Source organism: Galeopterus variegatus, unplaced genomic scaffold (assembly GCF_000696425.1).
Source record: "Galeopterus variegatus unplaced genomic scaffold, G_variegatus-3.0.2 Scaffold1808, whole genome shotgun sequence".
NCBI classification, from domain to species: domain Eukaryota; kingdom Metazoa; phylum Chordata; class Mammalia; order Dermoptera; family Cynocephalidae; genus Galeopterus; species Galeopterus variegatus.
This window is the reverse complement of record NW_007727919.1, coordinates 165676-179679: the sequence shown is the minus strand read 5'-3', so window position 1 is coordinate 179679 and position 14004 is coordinate 165676. Positions and strand designations below refer to the sequence as shown.

The 14004-nt window shown below is 42.5% G+C and overlaps 1 protein-coding gene across 1 annotated transcript in view; it reads right to left on the bottom strand.

Moving 5' to 3' along the window:
• Positions 1–14004, bottom strand: part of PDE8B (phosphodiesterase 8B) — a 79757-nt gene that overhangs the window by 24042 nt on the left and 41711 nt on the right. Inside the window, exon 8 of the mRNA XM_008579099.1 lies at positions 735–777. Within this exon, the coding sequence (XP_008577321.1) occupies positions 735–777 (43 nt within the window). The remainder of the gene's footprint in view (positions 1–734; positions 778–14004) is intronic.

The following is a 14004-nucleotide window of genomic DNA, read 5'->3' as shown; positions in this document are numbered from 1 at the left end:
TTCGAGTCAAAGAGAAGGACTGAATCAGTGCCCAGGGTTTAACTTTACGTATTAGTGGGTGGGAAAGGCACCAAAGGGTGGAAAATGTGTTGGTTGCAATTCTTGTAGGAACAAGAATTTAAATCTTTGGTGGCAGACTGATCTTTTCCTCTAATGGTCAGAGAATTCCAGACCTTTCCACATGTAGAAGGCATGAGGTCCAGCCCCTCTTATTAGGGATGAGGAAACCAAAAGGGTCAGACAGAGTCTTGCCCAAGGTCTGAGATGAGAAAGCGGGGAGCCGAAATAGAAACGTAGTGCTCCTGCCTCTCAGGCCGGGCCATCCACGTTCGCTAATGGTACAGTCGCCAATTACTGCAAAGAACGGGAAGACTGGATAGGGCTGAAAAACAACCATATTCTCACCTGGCTCATATTCCACTAATGTGTCCCCTAGAACTTTGGGCCACTCTATGTTTTGGGTTTATCTGTTCTACATCATCTCTAGCCAAGAAAAGAAAACCAAGATGGGTAAAGCATCCAGTAGATAAGGTTGTCATGAATGAAGATTCAAAGATATTTTAAGGGATTCCTGCTTTTCTTCTGGCTCTCCAAGCTTCCAATATTAGCCCTTGAATTTTAGCAATCCATGTTCTGGGGTGGTGGGTGTCAATCTAGACTTCTTCAGAGTAATTATAGACTTGAGCCCACAAATGCCTCATAAATATATTAGAGTTAAATTAAAGTATTCTCACCTGTCTGAGAATTGTCTCCTGAATCACGATGAACCTTGTGAATCTAAACTCGTTCAAAAGTTTGGTACAAGACAAAGAGATTTTAAATACGGCATTTGCTATATTTCTCATCAAACAATTTAAAAAGCTCTGAAAACTTTAAGAAAGCAAGAATTGCACAGATAACATGAACAGATGAAAGAGGTACACCAAGTGACAATGACACAGAGGCTCTACTTCTTTTAGACACTTATAGAATGGCTGAGCCCGAGAGCTGGAAGGTTCCCGAGGGACGTCCTTTCTAAGCAGGACATCTAAACGCCCAGTCAGCTACTCTCATTTTGGCAGTCTGGAGAAAGACGAAGGCTGTAACTAAATTTAAGTTTTTTATAAGGCTAATATATATAACCTGTCTATGTTTCAGACATGTTATAAAATTTTTCTATAATATAAAATAATCTGAATTTAAGCCTAGGATTTTTTTTAAAAACCTTCCTAAAATGTTCTTCAAATGCTCCTCAAGTACAAGTCAATTTATAAAATGTTTTTTCACACGTTATGACATACTATTTAGTTAAAAAGGAGGTTACAAAACATGTAGACCATGATACATTTTTATAAAAATAAAAAATATATCTGTGCATGCTTGGGAAAAAATGATCTTCACAATGAGATCTAAACTTTAGATGCAGTTTTACACCTAGTTCTTTCTCATTATCAAATTTTTTGTGCCAATGATTTTGTGTTAATACTCAATAAGTATCTGTCAAATAAGGAAATGAAGTCATTAACACTAGAAATAATAACTATGCTTTAAGGTTCTGCATTTCCTGTGTTTATAACTGGCTGAGGCACGGTTAGGGGGCACATTTAGTTCTATCGTGCAGATTATCATGCTGCGGAACTGCTACAGCCCCCACTTCCAGGTGCTCAGATCATTAAACCTGCGTGGCCACTCAATGGGCTAAGTTAACTTGAAAAACAAGACAGGTGAGTGTGTAGGACGGTCTGTTAAGGAAAATTAGCATGGCTTAGCAAGATCAACTGTAATAGCCAGAAATCCCAACTTTGTCAGATTCAGGCAAAATATTACAGCTTAACTCAACCATTGAAAAATAATCATGTAAAAGTAAAGTGTTAAAATAGGGTTTTCTATGAACTATTCTGCTCAGTCTATTCCACATAATTATAGAAACAATTACACGACCAACCTGTGTGATGTCTTGGTCATAATGTGACTAAGGGCTGTGACTCGTTTATCCCATAATTATGGGACCTTTTTATTTCTTCTGCAAACAACTGTTTTATGTTCTCCTTTAGGAAGGAAGACCATTTGCTACAAAGTTACTGAGCACAGTGTGAATTTTTTATACTAGACAAAATGAATAAAACTTTTGCCTTGCAAATTGTTTTCTCAATCAGCTTTTGCTCAAAAGCAAGTGATCTTTAAATGCCCGGTTTTTCTGTCTGAATCAAAAATACCTCTTTCCTTTAGGAGCCAAGTCCCACACATGGCTGCCCACATTATACAAAAAAAACCCTTTCTCCTCTTTCATCAGCACCTGTGGGCCAGCAGGTTGAATTGTGAATCTCCTGGGACTTCAGCGAGGGCTTTGTGTTCTGCCTAGAGTGGGGCCAGATGAAGCACAAAGTCCAGCAGGTGCACAGCCCACCCTGCGCCGAGGATGGAAATGTGCCCAGCCACCAAGGAGGAGATGAGGGTACTGGCAGGATGGGGTCAGCAGGTACAGTTCCATCTACTGAGGGGTCTCTGGTTTTTCTTTATGTACCATGTTGCATTTGGCACTTTCTGAGCTGAACACACTGTCTCCAACTGGCTCATCTGCCTCTTCTGGGCTCTCTCCATACCTACTGCCAGCAGCGGAATGTGGGGACACTCCCAGTTCTACAATGGACACTCTTCGGGGTTGTGTCAACATCTGGCGCCAGGACTCTATTTTGAGACTCACTTCATGATGGATGCTCTAAACTATGAGCAGCGCTGGAAGACCTTCCCCCTGCCACACCCCAGCAGTGTTGGGTTTTTAATGAAACTTTCCAACTCAGATTATCCACATGCCTCCTCCAACACCTCATTTTACAACTAAAGATTCACTTAGATGACAAAGTTCTATTAGAATTTTCTTCTGGAGATCTAAACCTACCAGTCATTTACAACTCAGTATTAATTATTCTGCCAAAATTATTCTCCTCATAATACTTAGCTCACTGAGAAAATAAAGAGAGAAGGTGTGGTTGTAGAGTTGGTGGTCTCTGTGGTGGGCAGCCATGGGAGGCGTATGGGCTTGAGGACTGCAGGGCAGGAAGAGGGATCAGCTTCACCCCATGACAATGGCCGTCTCTGACATGTTTCCCATGTGCTGGCAGCTTCACACCTGCAACCTAATCATTACAGCTCCCTTGCGAGGGGGGGAAGTAGCATCATTCCTTTTGACAGACAGGAAGCTGAGGCTTAGAGAGGTCAAGTAACTGGCCTAAGCCACACAACCAGTGCACAGAGCCCAATTTCAAACTGGGCCCTCACTAGCTCTAAAATCACTTGCTCTGTCCCACTACAGTGAGGCCCCAGGAGGGATGGCAAAGGCCTAGGCTTGTTAAACAGGGTCTAAGGAAATATCCCCCGATCAATGCAGGACATCTGTTGGAAACAGTTTTCCTTGAAATTCTGGAGAAGGTTTGAATTTCTATTATCAAAAGGTTTTGTCACACACATGCCAAGGGAAAGGAAAAAGATCAGAATTTAAAATCCCCATGACAATCAACTCTTGGTACTGTGGTGTTTATTTATAAAAGCTTATAATGTAGAACATTTTCATGTACAGTAATGACTGGGAATTTTGTTACTGTGTTACTGGGGAGCCTAGAGGCTTTAGCACTACAGTTTCTGCAATGTGAATACTGCTGTCCTCGGCCTGTGATGCTCCTGCCAGAGCTCAAAGCTGGGATTTCTCAGCAAGTCCTCGGAGGCTTGGAAGCTTACAGCTTGTATGGGGGGGGCGGGTGGAAATAATAATTTGAAAACCTTAATTACTTAAAATACAATAGGTTGTCACACATTTTGCTGTCGTGCTAAATGCTTTGTTTACAAACACCTGACTTGGCTCTGAAAAGCACTACAAATCCAGGATTTGTGTGTATGTGTGTGTGTGTGTACACACACACGATTTCAGGGTAATTTGTCTCTTAAAGAATAATAATTTAAAAACTATATTTTCTCTACACACCCACAAGAATGTCTAAAACTGAAAAGAAATTTTGTCAAAATGTAGAACAACTGGTACTCTCATGCATGGTTGGAGGGAGTATATAATTGTATGACCACTTTGATAAAAGGTCTAGCAGTTTCTTCTAAAATTAAACATATGCCTTCCCTATGACCCAACAGTTCTACCTCTAAGTATTTACCCAAGGTAAACAAAAGCATATATGAGGGGTCTTCTACAAGTTCATGGAAAGATTCATGTTATCTTTTCATTCTATTTTTCCATGAACTTTTGAAGTACCCTCATATTCACAAGAGGATTTATTTAAGAATGTACAAAGCAGGAAAATGCTGGAAACAGCCCAGGAGTCCATCAACAGAAGAAAGTTCTTCACATTGTGGTAGATTGATGCAAAGAAATGTTCAGTGATAAGAAGGAAAAAATTACTGACACATACAACACAGATCAATCTCAAAAACTATGATGAGTGAAAGAAGCCAAACACAAAAGAGTATACTCTGTATGAAGCTCTAGCTAATCTATGGTTAAATAATTCAGAACAATGGTCGCCTCTAGGGGTGGGCAGGACAGGGGTGGAAGCAGAGACAGACTGTGAAGGGGCATGGGGGACTTCTGGGATGGTATCTTGATGGGATTGGGGTTACAGAGTTATATACATTTGTCAAAACTCCAGGAAGGCTATAGTTAAGATTTGTGTATTTCACTGTATGTAAGCAAATCTTAAACTCGAAACAAGTATTAAACTGTAGTTAATAATACGCATGCTCAAGTGATGAGTGGTGAAATGCACTGATATTTGCAACTTTTGATAGTTGGAAATCTATCAAAAAATAAGATGCACTTGTGCGTGACTAGAGGGATAATCAGACGGATGGACATATGACGGAGCAATGCTAACGGAGACCCTGGCTGGTGGGCATATGGGTATTCACTTACAATTCTTCCAGCTCTTCCACATGTTTAAAATTTTTCATAATCAAGTGTTGGAAAAATTATATGTTCAACTGAGTGTGTGGATCAATGGCTAAAAACTGGAAGTCTGAAATATAATTTGAAAATAAACAAAATGGAGGAAATTGAGAACAGCCTGAAACCAAGTGAGGTGAATGACATTTCATGGTCCCTGGGACCCCTACCATGAGCCTGGACATGAGATTATACACCATTTCAAACCACAACAGGGGAATTATAGACAGCAGCTGTTGATTTAAGAAGTGTGAGAAAGGAAATTGAGAACAGCCTGAAACCAAGTGAGGTGAATGACATTTCATGGTCCCTGGGACCCCTACCATGAGCCTGGACATGAGATTATCCACCATTTCAAACCACAACAGGGGAATTATAGACAGCAGCTGTTGATTTAAGAAGTGTGAGATTTACTTAGGTAACTATTTAAAACATTGATTTTATTAATTTGATTGATTTTATGAATTGAGTTGCAAATGAACTTCAATCCCAATATCTCTTGAGAAAAACTCAGAAATAATGACACAAAAACTTCCCTCTTAACATGATGTGTTCAAGTCAACTTAAAAAAAAATCAGACTTTTCAGCAATTAAAATGAGTCAAGGCCAGCAAAGCAAGTAAGCAAATAAATACCGAATGCCTCCCACACCGTTCATTTCAGAATCACCTTGGGAAGATGAATAGCGTTTGCTAGAAATGTGAGTCAGCTTTTGTCATTATGAATGTAAAGTCAAAGGCATCAGATGTAACAAGTAACTCACCGGACACCTCAGTACACACGCTGGGGGTCATCCTTGCAGCTCCCTCCTCTCCCCTCTCCATGTCCGGTCCATCATCCGGTTCTGTTGAAACTCCCTTATAGATACCTCTGAGATCACCCACTTCAGCTCTCATCTGAACTGGGCAATACCCCCGACCTAGTCCATTCTCAACTCTTCAGCCAGTGTAAGCTTGCAAAACTGTATAGTTAGTCCTGTCATTCTCCTGTTTAAAACTCCCACTTCCCGTTGTTCCTAGGGTCAGCTCCAGATGGCACCCTTGCTATGGGGCCTGGCCCCTGCCAGCTCTCCAGCGGCACCACTCACCCCTGCCACTCTGCCCTGGGCTCTCAGCCCACAGGTCATGCTGAGCTCCTTTCCATCCCTCTCATTCTCCCATGCCCTTTACCACCCAGGTGTGACTCTGCACACCTGACTGCTCTGCTTGGGAAGCTTCCCGATCCGCTCTTTCCCTTGCCTATTTGTCCTCCAGGTCTTAGCTCAAATATGATCTCCACAGGGAAGACTTCCCAGGTATTTCCTGCCCATCTCAGCCCCTTACGAGGTCAAGAGCCTCTGTGGCATGCTTTCAATACAGACTCTTCTGTTACTGTATTTACCATAGCTCACAACTTTGTACTTATTTAACTAACGTTTGTTTCCCTACCAAACTATAAGTTCCATTTAGGCAGGGGTTGTGTCTAATTTGATTACCTTTGTATACCCAGTGCTAACACAGTACCAGCACATAGAAACTAATAAATATAAAATGAATCCATGAGAGACAGAGGTTAATCAGGCTCTTTACCTTACAGCTGTGGTGAAAACATTGTTTTTAATCATTTGGTCTTTGTTGGTTATACTTAATACTTATGTCTCTAAAGACATTAATTTGCAATGTGTTTCGTGGTAAAATACTAACAAGGAACTTTCCATAACGTGTGTGTGTGTGTGTGTGTGTGTTTTAATAAGCAAATAGTGCCAATCTCTGACAGTGCAGAGTTGCTGAGATGGTGAGAAATCTAAACTATCAAATACCTGAGTGCATTCTTGTCCCTGACTTGGGTCCACGAATCTCAGAGATTCTTTGTCACGTTTCTTGCTGAATTCAATGGAATGGTAAAAATGGTAGATATTATTTAAAAACAAAAGGACTGTTCATATTCATACATACATTTGTAACAAAATGGGAAAATATTTCTTGACTACGTAGAAGAATGCTGGCTTTGATGGAAGAAGATTTTGATCAAAGTTTTCAAACTCAGATTTATATTGTTTTGTTGGTTTTTGTGCCCACCGCCCCCATGTTACGAAAAGAGATAAAAACCTGGTTAAGATGAACAAAAGTACTATTCACTTAAATAGTCAGTGTAGTTTACAAAGTTATACTTATTAAGCAATCTTTTTTTTTAAGACTGAACATTTTTGATCCACAAGTTCATGACAAAATGGAATGCTTTTGTGCATGTAAAAAAGACTTCTTTGATGAAGTGGAGTTTGAATGCTGGATGAAAAGATCTGATCACAGGAAGGGAGCCCTTTGAGACCCTCCCTTCATTTACGTGTAATGAAAAGGACAGTGTGAGTGGCAGAATACAGAATACCTTTGATCATCTTCCTGTATTGAAAATACTTTGATGAGTATCTTCTCAAAAAGTAAAAGGATCTGATGCATAGATCAAAGATCTTTTCTGTCCATTTTATTTTCAAAAACCACTTGAAGATACACTTTTCAAAATTCCCACACAAACAGCCCCCAAACACCAGAACAAAACACCTCATGCAACATTCTGGGTCCCTGTCTTCAACGATTACCTTCACATACGAGGGTACTACAGTTCATGGCAAGATTTGCATGTCTTTTAACTCCATTTTTGCATGACCTGTTTGGAGTACGTTTGCACCTTCTAAAGCCAGGGATAAGCTGCTGCCATTTGTTTCCATGTATTCTTGGGTTCTCAAAATACTGCAGTGCCCAGACAGAGAAGAGAAAGTGCATGGACGCTCATCCTGATATTTAGTGTCAGATCTTTTCACTTCAGTAAATTTTAGGCATTTAATAGACTCATTACAACAGCATCTCTCCCTTTTTACCTTAATGGTAATTTAAAATGTTATTTACATCAAAGCCACATGCTTTGGTTTGATATAGATGAAAGTGCTTATGAATTTTTAAGATTACATAAGAGTAAAAAAAAAATCCCAAACTTCTTTTCCCTAGATCATTTTCTGTATGCCAGGCAAACACAGATTTTTTTCTGCTGTTAGATATTTTCTTGGAAAAGCTTAAGCATCACTTTCCTGTGCAGTGTCAGATCTACATGTTCAGATATCAATGGTGTCCCTTAGTCAAAATTTCTCTTACCTCCCAAGGCTGGCACCCACTGGCTCTACATTCACTGTGCATTTGCAAGAGCCTTAACAGAGAAGTACTCTCATTGTTCAGCCCAGAGATAATCATTTTTGTATCCTTATCTCATGGAAAAAACACTTAATGCGAGCTACTATTCAGGCTTAAATGTTCTTTAGTCTCTTGCCCAATTTCTCTTTTAGTGATTTTCAAATACAATGTAAGGACCACTTTGCTTCACAACCTAGCAAATACTGAGTTTTCTGACACAGAAAAATGATTTATCCATAGTTCTTAAACTTAAGCATGAGTGAGAATCACCTGGAGGGTTGGTTAAGACAGATTGCTGGCCCCTATCCCAAGAGTTGCTGATTCAGTAGGTTTAAGTGGGGCCACACATTTGGATCTCTAAGAGTTCCCAGGGGAGGTTGAGGCTTCAGATTTGGGGAACCCACTGTAACATACCATGCCTTCGTACTCAAGGTGCTATCAGAGCACCAGCATCATTGACAACATCTGGGATCTTGTTAAAACTGACTCTCAGGCTCTCTCCAGACTTACTGAATCAGAATCTATATTTTAACATTTAATCTCCAGGTGATTTAATTACACCCTACAGTTTGAGAAACACTTGTAAAGTGGAAAGATCATGGGTTTTGGCAATGGATCTTTTGATATCTCCATTTCTATTTGTATAAACCTGGGGAAAACATGAGCTTCACTGAGTCTGTTTCCTTACAGGTAAATGGGGACCAACACCCACCGTATTAGGGTTCTCTAGAGAAACAGATCCAGTAGGATATACGTATACAGAGAGACACGTAAGAGGGGATGTATTATGCAAATAGGCTCACAGAATGATCGAGGCTGAGAAGTCCCCGATATTTCATCTGCAAGGTAGAAAACCAAGGAAGTTGGTGCTGTAGGTCCTGGAGCCTGAAGGCCCGAGAACCAGGAGCGCTGATGTCTGAGGGCAGGAGAAGGACGCCCCAGCTTGTGAGGAGGCAGTGAATTCGCCCTCGCTCTGCCTTTTTAGTCTACCTGGGCCCTCAGCCGTTTAGATGGCGCCCACACGGGTGAGGGCAGATCTTCGCACTCAGTCCACTGATAAATGCCAGTCTCTTCAAGAAACGCCCTCAAAGACATACCAAGACATAATGTTTTACCAGCTGTCTGGGTATCCTTTAACCCAGTCAAGCTGACACCTAAAATCAACCATCACACCTACCGTTTAGGGTCGAAGAGGATCAAATGAGATCATGTGTGCAAAGTGTCTAGCCCAGTAGCTCTCTGTGTCTCTCTTTATATATTATATAGAAAGCTGGTCTTTATATTGGAATCATCTGGGGGGCTTGGTAAAGCACATGGCTGGGATCCAACCCCATAATTTCTGTTTCAGTAGGTTTGGGTGGGGGCTGAGAATCTGCATTTCGAGCAAGTTCCCAGGTTAGGCTGAGGCCGTAGATCTGGTGGCCATACTTTGAGAACCACTGGCCTCGCCCATAGTGGGCCCAGATAACGCCGGTTCCCTTTGCCTTCCCTTTCATGGCTGCACTCTGCTTGTTGAGAATCTGGATTCAGTGATGTTTACATTGCTCGCTATTTTGGAACTAATTTTAGTTTCGTTTCCTCTGAAGCTGGATGCAGAGTGTGCGCTCTACTGAGCGGTTTACACACACTCTGTGAAACTGAGTTCCTTACTTTTATGCCATCATTTCCCCAGCCTGTGTCCCCTCACTGCTCAGTGACAAAGAGAAACATACATATAAAGTTTCAGAAAGAAATTTAATTTTGATTAAAGTTTCTGGTTCTTAAAGAATTGTCAATAACTGATGACACTTGTGCTAAATACTTTTATATGTAAACGCATATGCCTGCTGGATTTCGTCAAGAGAATGAGGGAATTAACAAAAATCTAACATTTTCCCACTCCTGTTCAACTAGCACTCACCAGAGAGTCATTAAACTACTTAATGAGAGCAGGGCTTCATTTGCACTCTGATTAGCATAAGATAGAAGTGATCCTCAGGACCGACACTTAATAAATCAGGTCCCTCTAGAGCTACCGCAGAGGTGGGGACAGCACAAAGGAAAAATCAGTGATAATGAGAGGACAGGAATGTAAAACAGTTTCATGTTATGTGTTCCAAGCTTCTGAAAATGCTGTTTACACGATCTTTGTTTACATTTTGTAAACCATCACCCCCAGGAGAAAAAATAATCTCTAATTGATGATTTTTCAATCAATTCAATTCGAGAAATATTTACTGGGCTTGTGAGGCAAAATTGGTTAGGTCCAAGTCCCTGCTCTTAAGAGACTGACTGTCTCATAGAGGACAAAAACAGTGCTGCCACACGACTTTATTCAGCAAGTGTGTGCTGAGCATGTACTATGTGCTAGGCAATGTTCTAGGCACTGGGGATGTGACAGAGAATGAACGAGATAAAGCTTCTCTCAGGGAGCTAGTTCAAAGTGCCCAAAGATCACATTTCACAAAAGGTGGAGTGCCAAGGGGTTGAAAGGCAAGTGTAGGACATTCCCAAACTTGACACTAAATGGCCTTGAATCACATATTCAAGCCATTTGCTCCTTAGAACACTGCAGCCACTCCCCGTCCTAGGCTGCCAGTCTGAGGATATCCTAGGAAATGAGACCATTCACCTACTTTGGTCTGGAAATGCTCCATTACAAATGAAGGCACAAGAGGGGCGTTAAGCCACACTCCTGTGCCCTGAGAAAGGATAACAAAATGGATAAATCAAGCAGCATTTACAATTTCAAAAAGTATACTAGTCTCATGTGGCATGAGCAGATTCTTTTTTCCTTGCAGACACAATAAAAAATGCCACCAAGCCAAAGCAGGAGCATCAATACTCGAATGGTATAATTGTAACTTTTCCTGTGAGTCAGCTAGTAATGGGCTGAGTGGAGTTTTGTGATGACAGGCTAGTGGCAGGAGGACATTACAGGATAATTTAATTTTCTGGCATGGCCTGGCTGACGGAAGGGAGACAGGAACAGATGGCAGCAAATGCAGTCACGAGACACAGTCTCACTTTAAACAAAGAGATGACGTTTTATTTCCTCTATGTAGCTTTTCAGTTGTGCAGACTTTGGGACTATTACATGTTAAAGATGTACCAGAAAAACACATGTGAAATTCATGTCTGAAAACAGAAATTTTAATACTTTTTGTCAAAGTTTTAGTCCTGTCCAGATAACAATTTATTTGGGGTCAGTTAGCCTGGTGCACTTGTTTAACCTGACCCTCCCTGCCTGGGGCTGTTCCTGTGGAGTCCTCGTCATCAGAGGTTCCCGCAGCCAGTGGCACTCAAACTCTTGGGCCCTCAGGCTCACTCAGAGATAAAGCGACCCCTCCTGACGCTGCATGTGGGGTCTGTGTCAGGAGAGGAGGCCGTGCAGCACAGCTGAGGGAACTGCTCACCACCCTACAAAAACAACTGCCGCAGGTCCTAAAACACAGCTGGGAGCTTCGTTAGTGGCCCCACCAGGGACAACAGCACAACATCTAAATCATCACATATATGGTAACTATTCTGAAAGATTCCTGGGAAAAAAAACAGCTGTATCCTCAGGGAATTGTTTCAGTGCCTAAAAATCCACTTTAACAATGCAATTTCTCAAGAATTAGAGATCCTAGAGTTGGGAGGGCTGTGCGTGAGAGAGAGAGAGAGAGAGAGAGAGAGACTATCTGGTTTTGTCTGCAGCCAGTAGAGAGTTAAGACACCTATTGACAAGTCATGGAAGGAGGCAGCTGAGGCCAAGTGGTTAGGACATTTGCCCAAAGGCACAGAAGTAGCCAGAGACAGAGAGGAGGACAGAACACGTGTGTGCACTGTCTTCTCATCAATCTTCAGTACTCAGGAAGGGCAAGTATTTGCATAAATATTAGAGAAAATTTTCTCAATTTCTTTAAAACGCATACGTGTTTAAGGCAAAAGTAATAACATTGTCTTGTGGGGTTTATAATGTATAGAGATGTAATATCTATGAGAAAACTATAGCATAAACAATAGGAGGGAAGGCAGTAAATGAACCGTACAGATGCAAGGGTTCCTATGTCTCCCATAAATTGGTACAATATTAGGTTAAATAGACTGTGTAGTTAAGGTTGTATATGGTAATCCGTAAGGCAACCATGAAAAAAATGTAGAGATTTTACTAAAAAGCCAATGGATAGGCTGCCAAGCTGGGGCCACTAAAGCTCAGGGGAAGAGGAAGAGAGACCTACGGAGTTCATGAAGGCAGGAGAAACCACGATAAGAGAAAGAAAGGATCGCTCCCACCTTTCGAGCCCCAAACACTTCAAGGCTGGCCCTGGTGAGCACGCTGAACAAGAGCTGGCAAAAGCCACTGCTATGCCCTTCGTATGAAGTTGCTTGCAGGCTGCAGGGGAGAAGAAGGCCTTGGGGGCCCCCAGGCCAGCAATACCACTGATAGGGTTCCCATGGACCCACACAGGAGCAAGGAGCCACAGACAATAGAAAAAAGGAGCCACTCAGAGGCTGGTGAGTCACCACAAGGGTCTGGTGCATAGCCCATCCCATGGGAAGAGTTTGGAGTACAGGTGGTGAGGGAGACAGGCCCACTGAGGGTACACTGGGGCACAGCAAGGACAGCTGATCTGCCCCCCAATCAGCACAGGCTCACTCAGTGGAGACTGGTCAAGAATACAGAAATGCAACAGGTGCAATTTGCTGAAAAGACTCAGGCCCAGATGAGATTTTCCACACAACCCAGGTGTACCGGAAGTCACGAGACCCAGAGTGCTTACAAGGTCAACAATTAAAACCTGAGCTGTGCAAAAATGCCTTCCCCAGGGAATCAGCAGCAAAGCAGCAATTGGGCTCCACAGGGCTCAAGTGCTGTTTCCCACAGGAAGTTTCCCCATTTTAGAAGTAAGCAAAAGACAACAAAGTAGTTCCAGTGCAGAGTTTAAGTGGTGGAAATAGTGAATAATCCAACACAGAACTGAAAGAAAAGACAAAAAGCCCACAGATCAGAGAGGAAGTTCTGATATTAGCCAGTAAAGGTCTAACACTACCAAAGAACACCTATAACCTAGAAAGACCGGAAGCCCCCTGGGCTCCCAAGCCAGGTGTGGGGAGGGCTGAAGGGCTCAGCTACACCCCCCTGACATCCACATCCAGCCCAGTGACAACCACCAGGCTGCTGCCAGAAGCACCCTGGGCTCCTGAGCCAGGGCAGTGGGGGACTGAGGGCCTCAGCCCTGCCCCTCGATGTCCACATCCAGCCCAGCAATGATCACCAAGCTGCCACTGGAAGTGCCCCAGGCTCCTAAGCTGGAGTGATGGAGGGCCAAGGAACTCAGCCATGCCCCCAAAGTCTGCATCCAGCCCAGACATGACTGAGCCACTGCCAGAAGCCCCCAGACTCTGCTGCTGGAGTGAGGGGTTGCCACAGGACTTGACCATGCTCCCCTCCCTCCTTTTCTTCCTCCCACCTTATCCCATTCCCCTTTCCCTTCCCCCCTTCCCCCAACTGCTCCACAATATCTTAGGATGTAAAAAAACAAATAAAACAAATAATTTAAAAACAAAGCCAATGGATAAATAAAATGGCATTTAAAAATTGTTCAATAACCTAAGAGGTGGCCTGTATAAAGGAATAAAAACAAAGCAAAAAACAAACAGATGAACAAGCAAAAAACAAAGGACAAAATGGTAGGCTCACAATCCAACCATATCAATAATTACATTAACTGTTAATGGACTAAACACTCAAATTAAGAAGCAGAGATGGTCAGAACTGATAAAAAATCGGGGCCGGCCCGGTGGTGCACTGCTACAGTGCGCCGCTTGGGAGCGTGGCGGCGCTCCCGCCGAGGGTTCGGATCCCACATACAGACCGGTTCCCGCTCACTGGCTGAGCGAGGTGCGGACGCAGCACCGAGGGTTGCGATCTCGTATAACTTCGTATAATGTATGC